The sequence below is a fragment of the Trichechus manatus genome, unplaced genomic scaffold (genome assembly GCF_000243295.1).
Source record: "Trichechus manatus latirostris isolate Lorelei unplaced genomic scaffold, TriManLat1.0 scaffold00088, whole genome shotgun sequence".
Taxonomy (NCBI): Eukaryota; Metazoa; Chordata; class Mammalia; order Sirenia; family Trichechidae; genus Trichechus; species Trichechus manatus.
The window spans coordinates 5885225-5906643 of NW_004444024.1; the positions used below are offsets into that span (position 1 = coordinate 5885225).

General features: G+C 53.5%; 1 protein-coding gene across 1 annotated transcript; it reads right to left on the reverse strand.

Moving 5' to 3' along the window:
- Positions 1-626: 626 nt before the first annotated feature.
- Positions 627-21270, reverse strand: WNT11 (Wnt family member 11). Its single transcript, XM_004381979.1, has 5 exons — positions 21061-21270; positions 11129-11364; positions 9266-9543; positions 6163-6455; positions 627-1052 (listed from the first exon to the last, which is right to left on the reverse strand). The coding sequence occupies exons 1-5, from the start codon at positions 21141-21143 to the stop codon at positions 878-880; spliced, it is 1065 nt and encodes a 354-aa protein (XP_004382036.1). The 5' UTR covers positions 21144-21270; the 3' UTR covers positions 627-877.
- Between the last annotated feature and the right edge of the window lie 149 nt (positions 21271-21419).

Here is a 21419-nt window from a genome sequence, read left to right on the forward strand (position 1 = left end):
TTATGTTTCAAGACGTTTGTCCTTGACCTTGACCAAGAGATCTTACAGGGAGACCAGGGTTGGGGTGCAAGGAGGCACATCAGTGGGAGACCGCCTGGCCTGGAAAGCAGAGCATTCTCCCTGCCAGCCCCAGGATCCACTGAGTTCACTTGAGGAGGCCAGCAACTGCAGGGGCGGGCTGGAGTTCTCTCAGCATTTATTTCATACAGCCGTTTAAAAAGCTTGTTTAAAATATAGATCATTATACATATATTTATATATATATATATAATATATAAAGAGGAATTGAGGCGAGCCACCCCAAAAAAAAGCTATGTTTTATAAATATTTCTGTAGCTCCCACATCCCAGAGAAAGAAAAAAAAAACAACCAAACAAAAAAAAAAACATTTACAACCCAAGCTAGTGGTTCCATGTGGTGGGGCCCAGCAGGCGCAGACCCTGGGGTGGGCTGGGGGGCTCTGGCAGCCGAGGGGGTCTCTGAGGGCTGGACCTGCAGAACATTCTGATGAGGACAGGCAGACTCCTTCCTGGGAAGTTGGCCTCTCTGGCCGCGAAAGGTCAAGTCCATACCAGTCTTGTCAAACTAATGCCACTGGCTTCTTAAACCAGCCTGGAAGGCAGCTGTGTGGGCACTCCTGAGTCTAGGGCCTCCGCTGCCAGGTTATTTTTACTCTTGTCCATTTCCTTTGATGTCCCAGCCCTTCGGCCAGGGTGGCCAGGCCTTCTTTTCCTGGTAGTTTCCAAGTGCAACTTGCACCCTCATCTGGCGTTGGAAAGCAAACACCCACTGGTTGTCTCTCCAGGCCCCTTGGCCCAGCCGCCGAGGGTTCCGGGGGGTGTCTGTGTTCCTGGGCTGGTGAGGTGGGCACGGGGCCTCACTTGCAGACGTAACGCTCCACAGTGCGCTCACACTTGCGGCAGGTGACGTAGCAGCACCAGTGATACTTGCAGTGACACCGCTCAACCACACGGTCTGTGTAAGGGTTGTAGCCACGCCCACAGCACATGAGGTCACAGCTGTCGCTGCCGTTGGATGTCTTGTTGCACTGCCTGGGGGGAGGGAGGGGGAGTCAGTGAGCCTGGCTCCAGTCACTCCCCCCTTGACCCCCACACACGTCCCAGCTTCCCCCCAGCCATAGTCTGAGACTCAGCCCCACTGGGAAGGTGTCCACCTCTGAGTTTTTGATCTTTGGAGAATTTGAAATAATCAGCTTCTCTAAGGGCATTGTTGTTGCTGGGTACTCTCGAGCAAAAGAAGACACTGAAGATCTCTATAACATGCAAATATCCTTCTGTTGCTATCAATTCTTCAGTTGAGGGCTTGGAACCCATTCGTTCTGGTTCAAACCCCTGCTGAGAATTTGCATTTCTGCCCCAGGTATACTGAATGAGAATCTACATTTTAACAAGATCCCCTGTGATTCTTATGCATAATAAATTTTGAGAATCACTGATCTACTAGTGATTCTCAGAACTGGTCCCTAACTAGCAGCATTAGCATCGCCTGGGAACTTGTTAGAAACGCAAGTTATCAGCAGGAGTTTGAACCAAACCAGTTTGAAGCCCTGCTTTAGTTTAGTGAAAAACATCTGTTCAGATTGGCAAACCCTTTAGCAGGGCTGAGGGGTAAGCTCCGAGAGGGGATGTTTTCATGGGATGCAGTTGGGGATGGAGCAGCAGTGCCCTGGGACATGGGACAGGGGTAAAAATGTCCCCACAGGTGTGTGGACAGAGAAGTCCCAGAATGCCTGAGATGGGAAAGACCTAATCAAAGAACCCGTTGGCATCAAATTGGTTCCAACTCATACCAACCCTATAGGACAGAGTAGAACTGCCCCATAGGGTTTCCGAGGCTATAATCTTTACAGAAGCAGACTGCCACATCTTTCTCCTGTGGAGTGGCTGGTGGGTATGAACTATCAACCTTTTGGTTAGCAGCTGAGTGCTTAACCACTGCACCACCAGGGCTCCTCAGGAAAGCCCTAGAGATGACCAAATCCAATCCTCATATTTATTGATGGGAAAACCAAGGTTCAGAATGGGGAAAGGACTTGCCCAAGGTCACACAGGGTAAGCACAGGGTCTGTGGGAGTTCAGGAAGTCTTCCTGGAGGAGGAAATATCTAGGATATTTCCTGAAGAATGGAATCCAAAGCAGAGGAAGGTAAACGCAAAGGACCTGACTTGACCTAAGAACAGTGAGAGAACAAATGGAAGGGGTAGGGCTGGAGGCAGGGAGGCCAGGGAGGAGGCTGGGGCAGCAGCCTGAGCTGGGCAGGGATCACGTGGTGAGAAGGAAGGGGAGCACCTGAAGAGAGAGTCAGGAGGTGACCTGTATGTGGGGGCTGCAAGCAGTTCCTGGACAGGAGACAAGAGACACCAGGAAGAACACATGCCTCAAGCCAGACAGATGGGGTTCAAATCCCAGCTCCCCCGCTTACTGGCTGTGTGACTTCAGGCAAGTCACTTAACCTGTCTGGGCTTCAGTTTACCCACTCAATACCCATTAATTTCCCTCAGGTTTATCCTGAAGGCCTCTGGCTGACTACTCCACCCTTGGTGGTAGGAAGGGAGCGGAGTTCCATTTTTATTTCTGAATCCCTGACATGCAATGTCTGAAAACCAAGCCTCCAACTTCAGAGCCAGAAGAGGCCTGATACGGTGCCTCAGGTGGGGGGCAGGGGGAAGTTAGAGAAGATGAGGCCTGGAGGAAGGGCCACTTGGATGCCTGGCTCCCAGGGCTTGAGGGGGCAGGGTCACAGGCCTCTGGAAAAACATGACAAGAGGGCTAGGGTTTAGAATATGGACTACTGACCCCTGATGAGGCCCCAGTTTCCCCAGGGTGAAGGAATTTGAGGAAGGCTGGGAGGCATCTTCCCCAGCTAGGGGCCAGCCTCTCCAGAGATGCCCTGAACACATGTCTTTTACAGTTAACAAGGCTTATTTACATCCGACCCCACAAATCCCCTAAGCTAATAAAGCTCCCATCTCCCCTCCTCCAGGAAGCTTTCCTTGATGCCCGACCTGGGTGAAGGCCCCTCTAGGCTCCTGTAGCCTCTGTGTTTTTCTGCCACAAGTGAACACTTTTCTTTCCCACGACATCTGCTGCCGGAATCAGGAAAAGCACAGCTGACCTGCAGCCTCATGTAATGGGTGCAAGAAGTAAGTGTGTACGGTTGTCAGCTACTGAGATATCGGGGTTGTTTGTCTGCAGATGAAGCTGATCAATACAGATGTCTGTGAAAGCCTATCCCAGAGGAATGATGGAGAGCTGAGCGCAGCAGAAGCCAGGGGGCTGGCAGGTGGTGCTGTGGGGATGGGGTCTCCTCCTCAGTATTGTGGGGGCAAACCCCAGAGGCAGAGTGGGTGCAGCTGGGAAGGTACAGGCCTGGCAGCCTGGGGTCTGGAGGGAGGGGGTACTGCTGGTACTGAGAACTCCCATGTGACTAACGCTGCCTAGCACAGCAGAGACGCTTGGTAGATGTAACTGTATATCACCACTGACCCTATGAGGGATGTGTTATGGTCCCCACTCCACAGCAGATGAAACTGGGCCTCAGATGAGGGAAGGGAGCGGCTCGAGTTCACCTACCTAGGAGACTGCCATCTCAGGATCAGAACTGACACACAGCCCCTCACCGGATCCTGAAAGACCCCGTTTGCTCTGGGGTACTCAGTGTGCTTCCCCTGGTCCCCTGGGTTCCAGAACCCCACCCCTGCCTTGTCCTCATCACACCTACCCTGGCTGCCTCAGTCCAGGCTCTCCACTCCTTCCTGTCTCGGGGGTCTGACCTGGTTCCATCTTCACTCGCATCTGCCCAACCCCCTCAATCTGGCCTCCAGATGGGAGCCTGGGCCTCCTCCTGAGCCTGCTGCCCTGGCCTGTGAGGACAGAGCCCCCAAAGCACCCCTCCCTCTCCTGGAGACAGGACTGTGGACTGGGGAGGAAGCAAATGCTGGCTGGGTACCAACTATGTGCCAGACTCGTTCTCAGACACCCCCGCTCGGGTTCAATACTCTTTTAACCCCACAGAACACTAGTTTTGTGGAATGCTATTAGGGGCTCCTTAATAAAAGAGTTCTACAGGCAAACACCTTTGGGAAACACGGGCTTAGCCAAAGCCTTCGCAGCAGGATTCCTCAGAGCCTTTAATAGGTTATCGTGTCTTCTGAATCTCCAGAGAATTTCCCAGATGTATTTGAGTGCAGAACTCTTTCTATTATAGCGTCTCAGGATTAGCTGTCTCCAGAACCATCTTTGGGAAATGCTGCCCCTTAACCCACCCCCCAACCCCGGTCCCCAGAACCTCCCTAGCCCCACCCAGCACACAGTAGGTCTGTAGTCAACACTGGCTCCCTGATTGGCTGCAGCAGCCATGATGGAGCCATCTATAGGGATCCCAGCCCCGGCTCTGAAACTGGGACCAGGGTGTCTCCAGGAAGAGATGGGAGAGTGCTGGGCCCAGGGAGAAGGGTGCACACATGTTGGGCATGGGGCACTCTCTCTCCACAGAAAGCTGGCCAACCTCACTCTCCACAAAGGCTGTGCATCTGAGAAGTGGTGTGTGAGTGCAGTTGCCCTGGATCCACCTGCAGCTCTGTGCAGACTTCCTGGGAGGCCACAACCTGGCCACTGCCCCCACGTCCCCTTGGGCCTCAGTTCCTCATTTGTCCAATGAGGAGGTTGTATGACATTTATCTTTCCTTCATTTATTCATTCAACAAACATTTACTGAGGGCCTATTCTCCATCAGCAAACCCTGGTGGTGCAGTGGTTAAGAGCTTGGCTGCTAACCAAAAGGTCAGCAGTTTGAATCCACCAGCAGCTCTTTGGAAACCCCATGGGGCAGCTCTACTCTGTCCTATAGGCTTGCTATGAGTCAGAATCGACCTGATGGCAAGGGGCTTTTTTGGTGGGGTGGGGGGGTATTCTCCACTAGGCCCCACGTTAGGCACCCTAAGGGATTCTAGGATGGCTAGGCTGGCCTTGATGGAGCTCTGGGCCCTTCCCCATGCAGGAAATACACACTCAGGGCTGAGGGCCAGTCGGGCCGCTCACTTACATCATCCTGTGAGGAAGAAGTTCCCACCCCCACTGCAGGGGTGAGAAAACGGAGGCTCCTAAAGGGGAGGTGGCTGCCCTGAGCAAGGGAAGAAACCAGAGGAGAACCCACTGAGCAGATCGGGGTCCCTTTAGGAGGAAGCAACTCGAGCTTGGACTGGGAGGCTTAGCAGGAACTATGAGCAGAAGGAAAGGACGGTACAGCAGGTCAGGGGCCTGCAGGCAGGTGGGCACAGGACCTGGCTGGAGAGCAGGGTGGTTGACGGGGCAGCCTCTGCAGAGCCTGGTGCTATCCTAAAGGACAAACTGCAATCTACACACAGCAGGGAGCCCTGGAGGTTCTTGAGGAGAGGAGGTAGGAGAGCTGACTAGCATTTCAGGAAAATCACTTGGAAGGCCTCCAGGGCTCTGTCCAGCTCCAAAACACTCCCCAAATCATATTTTTGAAAATGGAGATAGGTTTCTGGTGCATGGACGGGGAGCGGAGCTGAAGTCTGTGGGGCAGTTGGGTGAAGATCAGGACTTGGCCTGCGCAATGCTGGGCCCAGAGACCAGTGAGACCTGGCCTTGCCTTCAACATTGTGCCCTGCCTATAAGGCCTGAGGGCACCAGGTGTCCAGCCTTGGGGGTCACTGCATGCACCACGCCCTCAGTCTGGCATGTCCTTATCGCTGTGTGAGCCTACCGAACTCCTCTTCATACTCCAGGGCCCACCTCAAAACCCCCTCCTCTGTGAAGTCTACTCTGACTCTCAAACAGTCAGCAGCCCCCTGCTGCCTTGCTCTTCCTGTCTACCCAGTGCCATTCTGTAACTGCTCATGACTGGGCAACCTCTCTCCCTGTCTCCTGATGTAGTCATTGTTTCTTCCCATCTCTGTCTCCCCCACTAGGGGAAGGTGGGACAGACCCCTGCTTGGGCAAGGCACACAGCAGGCACTCCCAGAGCTCTGCTACAGGCCCTTGCACCCTGGCATCTCTACTTTGACAACCTGGGGCCATCTCCTTAGCTGGGCAGTGACTCTAGTCCCCAAACACCAACTGAGACCCAGCTGCGTATTTGCTCATGGCCTTTCCTGCTGGGCTGGTGTCAGGCCCTTACCTGTCCTGCGTCCCGTGGGAGCCCACCTTCTCGTTCTTCATGCAGAAGTCGGGTGAGCTCTGCAGATAGATGAGCTCCGAGTCCTTTACAGGCCGGATGTCCAGGTCCTTGGGCACCAAGTGCTTGCGGGTGCCCATGGGTCGGTGCACTACCTTGGTGGCCGAAAGGTAGCGGGTCTTGAGGTCAGCAGCCACATCCTGCAGCTCCTGCAGCCCCTTCCAGCAGGTGCGGATGGAGCAGGAGCCAGACACCCCGTGGCACTTACACTTCACTTCCAGAGAGGCACGGAGAGCCTGCGGACAGGGGAGGGCATTGGGCTGGCAGCCAGAGCCCCTCCCTGGCCTGCCCAGGACCCTGGCCCTTGCCAACTCCCACCCGCGTGGCTCGGTGCTCTCAGGGGTCACTACCCACTCTGGGCCTCAAGTGGCTGAGTTCTTTGCTCTAAAGCTGTGAAGTGTTGTGGGTCCACTGTTCCTCCTCCAACCTGGGGGGCAGCTGAGAGAGGCAGGCAGAAGAGAGTGACCTTTGGATAAATGGATGCCATTTATCAAGCCCCTACTATATACTAAACACTCTAACACATTATTGTGTTTAACCATTACAATAGCCTTCCAAAGGAGGTATCATTATTTCCCCCATTTTACCAAGAGGAAACAAAGGCTCAGAGAGGCTAAGTCACATGCCAAAGTTTGCACAGCTAGAAAATCGCAGAGATGGGATTTGAACCCAGGTCAGAGGGTGATTCCAAAAGCTGCAGCTTTTAATTGTTCCATGCTTTCTCTCACACAAAAGTGGGGCTCATTAAATGCTTGCTGGAAAAAAAAGAAGGGGAGAAGGGGGAGGGAGGGGGAAGAAGGTGGGGGAAAGGGAAGAGAGGAAAGAAGTGAGTGCTTGGTGCAAGTCCCGTTGGCCTGGCTTGCCTCTTCCCTCCACTGCCAGCTCTCCTGCCAGGTGACCCTTAACAAGCCACTTAACCACTAGGTACAAAACGTGCAAAATAGGCACATAAGTCCTACCTTGCAGAGTTGTTGTACAGATTACATGAAATGACATATATGAAAGGATTTTGTGAACTATAAAAGTTAAATTAGTTAAAAAAAATTAGTTTTAAAAAAACATTAGTTTAAAAAAATCAGTTTAAGTAACCATTATGGTAGAGAAAGGGGAGGCTTGGGCTCTGGGGCTTGGTGAGGCTCTGGGGCTTGGTGAGACTCTAGCTTTGGAAGTGACTCTGCCCCACCATCTTCCTTGGGCCTCAGTTTCCCCATCTGTACCTGAGGGGCAATGGGTTAGATGCCTTCAAAGGGCCTTCCAATTCTGCCTTTTAAATCCTCCTTCTGCCCTGTCTGCCCTGTGAAAAGAGCTGCAAAGGTCACTTGGGCCCACCCCCTGCATCAAAGAGATGGGGAAACTGAGGCACAGAGGAAGGGCACATTCCCAGGGCTCCTTTCCCCTCACAGTGCTAGAGCCCACTTGGGTATAAAATCTGGAATTTGCTGAGCAAAGCCTGTGGCAAGCACAGGAATTGTGTCAGCACGCCCCCAGAGGCATGTTCACCCTCCCAAGACATCAAGGCGCTTTTGAGTCAAAGGGAAGTAAACTATGCTTACTCCCTTAGCGTAAGACAGGAGGAGGTGGGGTGGGGAGGGGCCTAGAGCTTCCTGAGGCCCACTGTGTGACAGGTACTGCACTCCACACTTTCTGTTCGTGATCTCATTTAGTCCTCACACAGGCCCTGTGGCCTGGGGGAGGAGGACTATGCCCATTGTGCAAATGGTCCCAGGGAGGCCAGCTCCTTGGCATCTGGGCCCCAGGAACAGGCCTCGTGTGCTCCTGAGGCTGAGGACCCTCTTAGGACTGCATTGGGTAGGAGGGAGTCGGGGGTGGCTCTTGGGCCAGTGGCGGGGTAGAGGGCTCCTGCTGAGTTTCTGTGACTCTGGCTGTAGGTCCCCAGAGCTGGGAGGTGGAAGTCCCGGGTCCCCAGCCAGGCTCTGCTAAAGACCCGTGGTGTGACTTGGCCTCAGTTTCCCCTGCTGTCAAGACTGGCCTAGACTTCCTAGAATGCTCACACGAGGGAGACCATTGTGAGAAGAAGGTAGGGCGTGGAGGCCTCTGGACCTGGAGTCCCACAGACCTGAGCTCCTTTTGCCTGTGTGACGTTGTCTGAGCACACAAGGTCATTATGACTCACTTGGTGACTGTTAAATGGGGAGAAAAGGGCGGCAGGGAAGAGTGACTGAGATGATGTCTGGACAGAAGCCAGGGCTGCCACTCACCAGGTCATTTCCCCATCTGTAACGGGATAATAGTACCTCCCTACAGGGTTGTTTTGTGGATTACAGGAGACAAGAGTAATAAAGCACATGGCACAGTGCCTGACACAGATTGATTTACAGTTCATTTGTGTGGTTTTCTTTTAATTTTCAAAAAAATAAAAAGCTCCATTTTTTTACTTATGCACTCACTCACCCAACACTTTGTGGACTGAGTTAAGGAATTAACGAAAAATTGAAAATAACAGATGTTGGGGAAATGCTGTGTTTCTGAGGTTGAGACGGGTCAGAGGCTGGGGAGGGAGTTCCCATTAAATCCAAGAGACAACTCCTTAGTATAAGCCTCTGTTGTCCCACAGCCCTCTCCATGCCTCCTGTCACACCAACTCTTGGATGAGAGCTCCAGAGGAAGAGCCTGAGGGTCCCAGCAGATGGGGACATAGAGAACATCAGATCACCCTACCATTTATAGACTGAGCTATTTTATAGATGGCAACAATTGAGGCCAGAGAGGAAGGTGACTTGCCCAATGTCACACAGCAAGTTAGTGTCAGAGCCGAGGCCAGAACTCAGAGCTCCTGACTCCTAGCTCAGGGCTTCTTCTGCTCTGCCAACGTTCTCCAACCCGAATCCTGGTGGGGCACCTGGAGGAGGGGCCCAGCAAGCCCCCACCAGCTGGAGAGGGAGGAGCTGAGGGAGGTGGTCAGCAGTTGGGGTACAGGTTGATTGGGGCCCACGCCCCCACCCCTCCATCGGTGCACACTGGGTGGCCCTTTTCTGGCTCATGGCACAAGCACAACCATCTGGGGGCGGGTGGGGTGGGTGGTTACCTGTCTCCCCACTTCACTGTTGTGTAGACGCATCAGTTTATTGGCTTGGGATCCTGTTTTTTTCACCTTCATAGGAGCATCGGAAAACTTGGCCCCCATGAGCAGCCCGTAGCTGAGGTTGTCCGCACATCCTCCCCAGCGGTTCCCGGGCCCGGGTGGCTCACCTGGGACGGGGCCGCAGGAGCAGCCGGGCAGGTCGCCGGAGGTGCAGGCCCGGGCGATGGCGTGGCTGATGGCGGCCGCCGACAGCGCATACACGAAGGCCGACTCCCGGGTCCCTGCAGAACAGCGGACGCAGGGTCAGCTTGGGCTTCCACCCTCCTCCTCGACCCACCTTCCTCCCTTGTCCCCTGCCTGGCTGGGTGGGCAGAGTGTGGGAGCAGGGTGGGCAGGAGGCAGGGGCTGTGACCAGGGTGGTGCACGTGGAGGACAGCACTAGGGCCATCAGTCCGCCATCCCACCCACCCCCACATTCTCCCACAAACACACTCACTGACTTGCACGCTCACTCACACGAGCCAGTAAACCTCCTCACACCCTCATAGGCACACCCTCACTCATACTCTCCTATTCACACACACACACACTCACAATCCAGTACTCTTGCCCTCACTGGCTCCTGCACTGTGTTGGGGCTGCTTTATAGAAATGAACGCACAGTCCTGAGCTCCTCCAAGAACTCACACCCCAATGGGCGAGACCAGTGTGTAAAAGAACCAATGTGCCTCCACTGTGGGCTGTCGTGGAAAGGTCTTGGGTCTGAGCCCTGGCTCCACCCCCTCCCAAGCCTCAGTTTCCTTAACTGCAAAATGTGGGTGATAATACCTACCTCACAGGCTTTTCCTGAAGTTCAAATAATTTGGGAAGGAAGGAAGCTGTGTCAAGTGCTGCGCAAACATTAGCTGTTACCATTAAGGATCCATGAGAGACATCATTGCCATGTGAGGAGAGTTTAAATCCATCAGGGTGTTTCTGCCCATCAGAAGGCTCTCTACCGTACAAAGGTCTCAGAGAAATTTCAGTCTGCCTGGTCTAGAATTACCTGTGGCACACCTGTTTCTGCCCTGAGGGTGAGCTCTATAGCATTCTCTCTCTCTCTCTCTCTCTTTTTGTAAAACTTTTATTTCATCTGTGAATAGAGATAATTTTACTTCTTTTCCAATCTGGATACCTTTTATTTCTTTCTCTTGTCTTATTGCTATGGCTTGGACTTCTAATAAAATATTGAATAGAAGTGGTGAGAACAGGCACCCTTGTCTTGTTCCCGATTTCAAGGGGAAAGCTCTCAGTCTTTCTCCATCCAGTATAATGCTGGCTGTCAGTTTTCCATATATGCCCTGAATCATACTGAGGAATTTCCCTTTTATTTCAGTCTTCTTTAGGGTTTCCATCAAGAAAGGGTGCTGGATTTTATCAAATGTATAGCATTCTGTTTTATATACCCCCTTCCAAGAGCCTCTCTGACATGTGGCCTTTAGTACAGCAGGCAATGACCTTTGGTCATGATGCAGGCATCAGTCAGCCCTTCATTCATGCATTAGGGTACACATGCATTTGTACTGTACCCTGTGCTGGAACATTCATTCATCCATGTTTATTCATTCATTAATTCATGCCTGAGTAGCTGTATCTATGAATGAATTCATTATTAATTCATCCACCCATATGTCCATCCATCCATGCCTTTATCCATCTCTTCACCCATCCATCCATCCATCCATCCATCCATCCTTCACCCATTCATCCATCCATCCATCCATCCATGAACTCATCCGCCTATCTAAACATGCATATTTATGTCTGTATTCATTCATCCCCACCTGCGTGCATTCAGCAGGTGCTAGCAGCCTGTCAGCTCCCTACCTCTCTCCAGGTCAAGCAGGTAGTTGGGGGCGAGCTCGATGGAGGAGCAGTTCCAGCGCATGTCTGCGAAGGCCCTGCGGCAAGCCTTCGTGACCTCGCGGGCGGCATGCACGATGGTGTGCATGAGCTCCAGGTTGCTGCGGCACAGCTGCACCTGTGCAGACACCAGGCCCTCCAACTGCTTGCAGTGCTGCGTCTGGTTCAGCACCAGGGCCACCGGCGTCTTGGACAGCGCCCTACACACCCAAAGGGCAGCAACCAGTGGAAGGAAAGAGAACGGGCTGTGAGAGGCAGCATTGCCTTCACCCCCCCTACTGGTCCCAGCCTTCTCCTCAATGGTCTCTGGGGCCTTTGTTGGACGACAGCCAGGAACCCAGAAGCAAAGCACCATCATGGGTAGTGCCATGGCTTCCCTTCTGACCCGTGTGACCTTGGGCACATCACTGCCCCTCTCTGGGCCACAGGCCCTCATTCATAACAGGATTGTGACCCTTCTCCTGCCTAAGCTTTCTGATCACTATAATAACAATAAACAGTTTTACAGTTCACAGATAGCTCACATCCACTACCTTATTCAGTTCTCACACAGCTGTGTGAGTTGGAATTGTTACTCCTTATTGATTCATTTGACATTGAAAATTACTATGCGCCAGACACTATGGCAAGTGCTAGATTATTATAATCAGCATAATAATACATACTCTTTACTAAGCATTTACTACATGCAGCTTGAGTAAAGAGCTTCCCATTGCTGTTTCATTTAATCATTAAACCCATTCATTAGGCCATAAAGTCCTATATACATGTTAGAGATTGTTATCAATTTTGTGATTGATCAGAACTCAGAAAATTTAGTTTCTAATCTAGACTCTGCCACTAACTTGCTGTATGACCTTACAGAAATCACTGCCTCTCTCTGGGCCTCAGTGTCTATACCTGTAAAACTGCATTCCCCAGAATGGGCTTCAGTGAGACTGAAAAAAGGGTTCTGTGGTCAAGTACATTTGGGGAACACGGTGTAAAAGCCCCCTCTTGGAGTGTCATGATGAACATTTAAATTTTAAAGGCCCTGAGAAGTCCTATAGCAAAGCAAAAGGCTTGGTTTTGTTTAATTCAGAGTCTGCTGAGCACACTGAGCACAAAGCTCAATCTTTGAGGTGTGCTATCCTCATCCATGCTTTGGGAAATGCTGCTTTAGGGGGTCTCTATGATCCCTGGTGATGTTATAAGACCTAAGGGCTTCCCAGATCCGGGCTCTGGGCACTGGGATCCAAGACTCTAAAGACCAGGGCTCCATCCTGGATCTGCCTTTCTCCTGGGCCTTCTCTGAGGAGCAGACTGCATCAGGCAGCACTCCTTCTAAGTACAGGCTAAAGGGGCCCCCACAGCCCTAAAGGGTTCTACATACACTCACCCTGTCCCCCCCGACCCACAGCAGCAGGGACCCCCAGAGCCAGCTGGCCTTCAGGAACCCAGAAAAGACCCCTGAAGGGACAGGAGGGGCAAAAGGAGGCTAATCTGCAGCCACAAGGGCTGAGTAACACTCCTGTCGTGGTCATAGCCATCCTCACCCAGGACCAGGGCTGAGACCCAGAGAGGCCAAGATCCCAGAAGCCCTGGCTGGAAATCCCGAGGGAGGCAGCCCAGAGCCAGGGGAACAGCACAGACCTGGGTAGACTCTTGCCCCCCATCACTTCCCATGCAACCTTGAGCAAGTTCCTTAGCCTCTCCTCCAGCATGATTTGAGGCATGAAATCAGAGCATGAGCCTCACATGCTCTGCCAGGGGCTGACACCTGTGGTCAGTGCTCAGTGAATGGCAGCTACCACGATTATTGCCTTGGTGGTCTTTTCCGACTTGCAGGCAGCCTCCTCACACCCATCTAGTCAGGGCCAAGCACTGCCATGCCACCCAACATCTAGGGCTCCTCAAGATCTGGCCTCTCAGCCCTCTCCAGCCTCTTGTCTCATCCCCAGCATGTCCTAAGCTCTGGCCACCCCAGACTCCCAGATTCTCTGACAAGCCAGAGCCTTTCCTGCCACCATGTCTCTGCCCAAGCTTTTCCTGATGCCAGGAGTGCCTTTCCCTCTACTCCAATAACGGCATGAGTAAATGAATTTGATCTACTGTGGAAGAATATTACTAGCACCTACTCTCCCCGGACTCATTTGGCAATGAACATGACACAGATCCTTTCCTCAAGGAGCCTCTAGTCTAATGGCTAGAGAAACCTACCACCAGTTACAAGGCAACATCCCAGTTTGTGTTCCAGGGAAGAGCATGGGCTTAGGGTACCTGCTGTGTGATCTAGGTAAGTTACCTAATCTCTCTGAGCTCCATGGTCCTCATCTGTTATAAGGAAATGATTATTTCTACTCCAAACGGCTAAGATGAGACTTAGATAATATATGTAAAGCATTTGGAACATTCATAGATGGGTTCCCTCACCCCTTACCAGGCAAATCCTGAACGAGGGAGAGTTAGAAGACTGGGGTTCTAGTTCAAGCTTTGCCTTCTATGTGCTGTGCCATCTTGGGTAAATTGCTGCCCCTGTCTGAGCATCAACTACAAAATGCGGACCCCCGACATTGTAGGTGTCTTGCAAGGGCTGAATGAGATAATACATGTTACATTAAATACTCAATAGGTTAATTTACTTCCTCCTGCCTCTCACTCTCTGCCATGCCCTACCCACCTTAAAACCCCAAATACATTCATCTTCCCAGAGGTCCGGGGAGCAGACTGTGCCTGGCATCTGAAGTTGGGATGGCACAACCCAACTTGTCTGAGATTGACTGTGGGTGTCCTGAGTGTTCTCCCCTCTTTGTGACCCCTGGCCCAGCCTCCACTCCCCAAACTATGAGAAATGTCTGGTATATCTGGATCTCAGCTTCCAGCAAAAGGCAGACCCCAGGCATGGTGTCTTGACCCAAACCGGATCGTTCTGGTCCTCCCTGGCCTTTGGAGCCACTGAGGCTCTCCTACATTGGGAAACCTCAGCCAACCTGTTGTCTGAATTCCTGCAGCCTTTGCTGGGTGGGGTTTGACCACACAGAGGCATATGTCATCACCTCAGTGTGTTTCCTGGTTGTTAACAGTCCCTCCTTCTCCACCCAGTAGCACTCGGAGGTTCACACTGTTGAAACACATGCGCTGTTGTGAAGTAACTGCTCGACATGGGAACGGCACTTCACAGTTTACAGAGCCTCTGGTTCCGTGCTTCAGCCGGCTCTCACAAGGCCCAGAGGCAGTGGCCTGGAGGAGGTTATGACTCCCCCTTTGTACAGAGGAAGACACTGAGGCCGCCCCAGGGGCTGGGCTTGCTGGCCTCTCCCAGGGATTCCATGCCAGATGGCTCCAGAGCCCAGCCGCTCCACCTCCTCCTGACGCTGCCCTTCCCATGAGGCCTTTCCTTCAGGCCTCCCCTCTCTGTTGAGCACTGGCCTGGGGCCGTCAACACTTGGTCTGTCCTGAGCCTGCTCTGCCCTTCACCCTTGCCCAACTTCCTTCCCTTCCGCTCCGAGCCTATTTTCTCAGCTGTAAAATGGGAAGGTTTAAATGAGATACAGCAAATAAAATACCCAGGACCAGGCACCAGCAGGCACTTAAATGGGGCTGCCTTCCACTGCTTTCCCCTCAGCTCCTGCTCATGCCAAGAAGAGGGATAATGTGGGCCAAGCCCTTTCCTGGGGAGCTCAGCTCAGGCCAACGGGCAATTCCCGGATGCTGGGTGCTGGCTGCTGTGACTCCAGGGGGGTGCTCTGCGCTCCTGGGGCTTCACTGGCTGGGGGACCCACTCCCAGTCTCTTCATCTCTGAAGTTGTCAAGCCTCCGCAGCTGGCTGGGAGACATGATGTTATAAAGGAGACCTTCATGTGGCACTCCTAGGTGAAGCCTCAGACTCCCCAGGAGGGCAGAGGATAAACAGGAAGCCGTTATGGAAGCACTTGGTGGGCTGAGGGTGGGGGCAGTGCAGAAGCCCAGGGACCTGCCTAGGAGGCAGGAGCTGCTGAGCGAGGGGCTGGGGCAGGCAGCAGCCTATGCAGTGTGGGGGTGCCCCCTGCCATGAACTGAGCCACCAGCAGCTGCAGCTTCTTGCAGGGGGGAGAGAGAAGGCTCGGCCACGCCACCAGAGCGTGCAGGCCAGGAGATCAGGAGGCAGGAGGCAGCGGCAGCATTCCACTCCCGAGGAGGGTGATGCGGTCATCTAGTAATTAGTGGTAATGACCGTTTCTAACTAAGTCCCCCTCGGGGAGGTAATCAAGGATTAGAGCGGGAGGCGGGGAGTTATCCGTCTGGACATCTTGCCCAGCTTGCCTCACTTCAGCAGATCCCTAATTGGAAACATTTTGGTTTATCTGGGGGTGGGGGCAAGGAGGGGAGAGGGTGGAAGAGAGGACAGAAGAGGGACAGAGGGGAGAGAGAGTTCACAGACGAGGCCTGTACTGAGAGGTCTGTGGGGGGAGGCCGAGGTGCTGAGGGCATCTCTCATCCTGGGACTGACTAAGGGGCATGAGATCTGGGCTCAGGCTCTGGCTGGGCTGCTCACCCACCAAGTGACCTTGGGCAAATCACTGCCCCTCCCCAGGCCTCAGTTTCCCATCCATAGTTTTTCATGCCCACCACCGATGCAGTCTCCACTGGCAAAGACAATTTAGGGTAATGCAAGCTTGGCTATTTGGCTTTACCTGCATCACTGGAGCCACATTCCTCTCTTTCCCTTTCCACCATACCCAGCCCATCTCTGCACCTGGGTGGTACTCATTCATAATGCAGGGCTTCAAACTGGGTTTGTTCAGGTTTGAACCCCTGCTGAGAATTTGCATTTCTAACAAGTTCCCTTTTGAGAATTTGCATTTCTAACAAGTTCCCAGGAAGTTATACATAAGAATCACCTGGGGATCTTGTTAAAATGTAGGTTCTGATTCAGTATATCTGGGGTGGAACCAAAACGAACTAGTTGAAAGCCCTGCCATAAAGCATTTCAAATCCAGCCACACCCTTCAAGGCAGGTACACCATCATCTCCTGCCTGGCTTACTACAGAGTCTCCTCACTATCCTCCCTGCCCTGGTTTGTCACTGAGTTGGTTTCCTGATGGTGTCAGTAGCTCTACCCTTAGGCAGCTCTAGGGTACTTGGCCCAGGTAAGGCAACCTTCTAAGAAGGGCCTCCTTCCCGGACCTGCCTCCATAGCATTCTTCTCTCTTAGGCACAGGGGTCAGGCCATATATTGAATTCTAGCCCAGGGACCCAGCAGTCAGGCTTGGAGTATGAAGGAGGCCATCCTTTTAAGTAACCTGGGCTCTAGGGTTTCTCTCTAACTCCACAGTCAGGGAGCACAATGCTAAGTGCTAGCACCAACCCACTCATTACCAGGTGAATCTGCAGCAGAGTTGGGCTCAGAGGTCTCAGAAGGTTCCCCCATGCCCCACCACACTCAGAAGGTAGCCTTCAGCCCATGCTACTACCAGGGAGAGTCATAATATCTACACGTCTGCTGGCTTCCAGATGAGGAGGACCCTGATCAGGGATGGGGCCTAGGGACCCATGAATCTTGCCCTGGGAAGCCTTGTGGTTCTGTCTCTGTGGACCCAACTGATCCCAAGAGTGGGGCAGCAGTGAAGTCAGAGGAGACCCTGTTCCCCAAGCCTGAGCTCCAAGCAGACCTTTGCCAGGCCCCTGAGCTCCTCCCTTTGGGCTCTCTCTACCCCATCCTGCTGCCCATGTGGCAGGGAAGAAGGAGCAGGAACTGGGATCTAGGAGGCCCAGGCAGAACCAGACTCTCTCTGGGCCTCCTTCCCCTGACCCATCCCCCTGGGGTGACCATGGAGGATCTCTCCCTCTGACAAGTCACAACTCCTCAATCAGGTCTAGGGACCAGAGCTCCCCAGAGCTGCCCCTACTTCACCCAGCCACCTCAGGCTTGGGGCTGTGGCTACTGGCCCAGGCAGGAGAAGCTCCCAGGCCCTAGTGCCTAGCGTCCTCCTGTCCCCTCCCAGGCTTTGTCTCAGGACTCCAGAGCCAAGAGGGACCAGTCCACCTCTTGCCCCCTAGCTGGAAAGATAGGGAACTGAGGCAGGTGAAGAAGCCTGGAGCCTGCCTATCCAGTCCTGCCTAGAGATGATACGGGCTCCCCTTCACACCTACAACTACACAGACTTCCCCTGGGACTGAAGCCAGCCCACCCTTCCCTACACATGCTGATCCACCTGAGGAACCCCACTTCTGCAAGATAGAGCCCCAACTGACCTCAGTCTGAGACTTGTCAACCGAAAAGCTGAAGGGTGGCTTCCACACCATTGCCAACTTCTGATGTGCAAATGGGAAAACTGAGGCCCAAAGAGTGTCAGAACTATCCCACACCTATACACATCCAATCAGAGACAGAGCTGAGCTAGAACCCAGGCCTCCCAGATCCCAGGCTAGGGCTCCTTCCACCCCCATTTTGGAGATGAGGAAACTGAGCCTCAGAGAGGCTACAGTGATTGATCTGCCTGAGGTCTTGTGGCCAGTGAGCAGGCAGAGCTCAGGCTGGGACACAGGTCTCCCAGCTCCAGTCTGGTGCTCCTTCCACCCCACTTTGCTGTAGTTCTGTCCCTTCTGGGTCTCTTGGGACTCTCTACCTTGAGAGGCCTCACCCCTCAGTGAGCAGCAGGCTCGGGGCTGACCCTTTCCCCTCACTGGACAACCCCAGTGGTTCACGGGAGGCTGGAACCACCCTTAGCCCCCTTCCCCCACCCAGGGCAGCCAGAGCAGAAGGTGGACAGCCCAGACCTGAGTTCCTCCTGTCCCCCCTGCCCCCCACCTCATATACACACGTACTTGCTGGTCTCAGAGTCTCCCAGCACCTCAGGTGAGAGGCCTACAGTCTGTGGGCAGTGGGCTAGAGGAGGAACCCCTCAGGTTATTTCTGGTTAGGTGCTTCCATGGGCAACCAGGCTTTGACCTCTTTTCCCCCAGCCCCCAGCCCACCAAGAAGCTCAGGCTGAGTCCCAGGCCCCCAACATTTCAGATCACTCAGCCACATCTGGTTTCAGTCCCCGTGTCAAATGCCCCTTTCATCTTCAGCTCACTTTCCAAAGCCCAGGGCAGCAGCCCCCCTGCCCCCAACAACCCCAGGACAGCTGAGCATCCTGGATGAGACCCCAGGCACCTACCCCCACTGTGCACTTCCCTGTTCCTAACTGTCCTGTGGCTTCCTGCGACCAACAGCAGGCTGTTAAGCACCCAGGCCAGAGAGCCAGATAGCCTAACTCCAAGTCCTGCCTCTACTGCCTATTAGCTGTGACACCCCATTAGTTAAAGAACCCTCCTGTGCCTCCACTTCCTCTTCTGTTTAATGGAAGTAATAACAGAACCCATCACTAAGGGTGGTTGGAAAATTTAAATGAAAGAGTCTCCATATACCAAAACTCGTTGCCATGGAGTCGATTCCGACTCATAGCAACCCTAGAGGACAAAGTAGAACTGCCCCCATGGGGTTTCCAAGGAGCAGCTGGTGGATCTGAACTGCCATCCTTTTGGTTAGCAGTCATATAGTGATAACCCCCATACCACCAGGGTTCCAATCTCCATATAGCTCTCAGAAAAGATGCCTGGCATGTTATTCGTAAACTCCACTCCTTCTCCTGCTTCCCCTACTATCTTAAGCTCCAGCAAGAGTTTAATCACTATGAAGAGATTTGGCCTAACAGAGCCAGCCTTCCTGGGTTCCAATCCTACAGCCACCATTAATTAGCTGTGTGACCTTGGGCAAGTTACTTAACCTCTCTGTACCTTAGTTTCCTCATTTGTAAAATGGGGGTGATAAGAATATCACCTACCTCACAGGAGTATTATCAAGATGAAATGGCTAAAGCTCTTGGAACAATGTCTGGCACACAGCAGTAATGTTCTGGGACACTTACTATTAGGCTCGTGTCATCCTGGTTTCTCTGCGTTTCCTCATATGCACTGTCTTGTCTCTGTAACTTTTGCTTCTGCTATTCTTCCTACGTAGGATGCCTGCTTTGCAGTCTCTCTCTGCCTATCAAAATCCTACCCATCCTTCAAAGCCAAGCCCAAAAGTCACCTCCCCATGAAGTCTTTGCTGTTGTCTTTAGGTGGAATGAACCACTTCTCTGGGCTCTCATGATCCCTCTCTGAGGACACAGACCACAGTCACTTTGTAGTTTTTGCATATCTGTCTCCCCCAAGAGGCTGTGAGCTTCTTTAGGGCAGGTACTGAGGGGTACCCATTTCTGTGGCAGACTGAGGTATGCAGTATGGATAGCATGGACTTTGGGCTCAGCCATTCCAGTACCTACTCCTTCCCTCCCACCCCACGACATGCCAACTTGGGGACCTCGGACGAGTCACGCACTTCTCAGAGCCTCAGCATTCCCACTATAGGGCTGGGATAATAAGTGTACCCCACAACACTCTTATGAGCAGCAAATGTCACCTAAGCCCAGTTCTCTGCCTCTGACACTCCTTGTGCTTTTCAGCAAATACTTTTCCTCTCTAAGCCTCAATTCCCTTGTTTGTAAAATGGTGGCAGAGGAGTGGGGAGGGGAGGGGAGGACTTCGATTCACTGAGCAGAAGTTCTTGCCAGGCCTGACAGTGTCGGGTACCCACAAAACTCATCAGAAACAGCTGGGAAAAGCCAGTGCCCCAGGGCTGGGAGACCACTGAGCCCAGGCTTCTCCTTGCAAACGAAACTGCAAGAAGATGGGGTTCGCCTCTTGAATCACCAATTAATCAATAACTCAGCCCCAGCAGGGCCGATGACCTCGAGACTGTTTGCTGGCGGCCCAGCCACTATCACCCTCATCTTCCAGTTAATCCCAGTCCACGGACCCTCCCCAAGGCGCCTCCCCAGTCCCCATAATCTGTTCCCTCCTGTTTTATCTGCACAGCTCCCTGCCCCCACCCCAAACACCAAACCGTGTCCTGACCTGGACTTTCCCACTACTGGGCTTTTGCTCAAGGAGTCCCCCCACCCAAAGTACCCTCTTCCTGACACTGCTCCCACCTGACAAAGTTCAAGCAACTCCTCACATTCAGTCTAGGGGCACCTCCTCCCTGAAAATCTCCCCAGTGCCCCAAGTCCATGCCCCCCACCAGAGGGTCTCCCCCTCCTTTGGGCCCCCACCACAGAGCTCTGGTCTCTCCTAGGGCACTTGGACGCTTCTGCCCTGCTCAGAGTTATTTACGGCCTGAGCTTATCTCTCCCAACCCTTCCTCCAGGAAGGGGCTGGGTTTACTCCTCTCTCCCCCTGCCTGGCAGCAGCCCCCAATGGAGTAGGCACTCCCTTCTGCAGGACTGAAGTGAGCTCTCTCCCACCTAGCCCTCCATTAATACGTTATATCTAAAGGAGTCCCTGTCCCATGTGCACAGCACATGACGGTTTACGAGGTTCTTTCACAAGCCTCTGCTCATCTGATCTGAGGTGTGATTCTTAGCCTCCTTTGGTGGAGGAGGACACTGAAGCTCTCAGAGGTTGAGTGACTTCCCCAACGTCACTCAAGTGAAGGGGTCAGGACTGTGTTTGAGGACCTCCGGCTGGGGTCAGAGACTGACAAGGAAACAGAACATTGAGCCGGCCCCTGTGTGCCGGGCGCAGACCCTCTTGATTGCGCCACTTGATGAGGAAGTCTACTTCCATCTTCCAGCTCGCCAGCGGCCTGTCTCACTCCTGCGTCGCCACCCTACCCCACTCCCCCCACCCCCACCCCCACCCCCGGCAGGGAAGTAAGAACCACAGTTATCCCATTTTACAGAGGAGGAAACGGAGGCTTAAGAAATGACTTGCCCACGACCGCATGGCAAGTTCGGCTCCTGGGTCTTCCGCGGGCCAAGGGGCCCAGGGTGGGGGCCCCTTAACGCTCTCCGCTGCCCCAGCCGCCCGTCCCGGGGCCCGTCCGTGTGGATGAGGAGTCCCTACTTACAGCCACTTGATGCCATAGCACACGCCGGTCTGGAGGGCCAGGGCGAGGAGCAGCGCCTCGCAGACCTGCGGCCGCGCCCTCATCGCTACGCGCTTGGCGCGCCCGGAGGTCGGACCCTCAAGGAGACAAGCCGAAGTCCAGCCGCCCACACGGCGACGCCACTCCTCCTGCGCGCACTCCGCCTGTAGTCGGGGAGAGCGAAGGCGGCGGGTTAAGGCGGCTGGCTGGGCGGTGGACGCAAGGGGGTGCGTTTTATTCAAATTACAAAGGAGGGGTCGGGGCCTGGGGAGGCTGAGCGCGCGGCAGGCGTCGCCGCCCGCGCTGACGGTCCGCGGACGCGGCCCGCGCCTGGCTCGAAT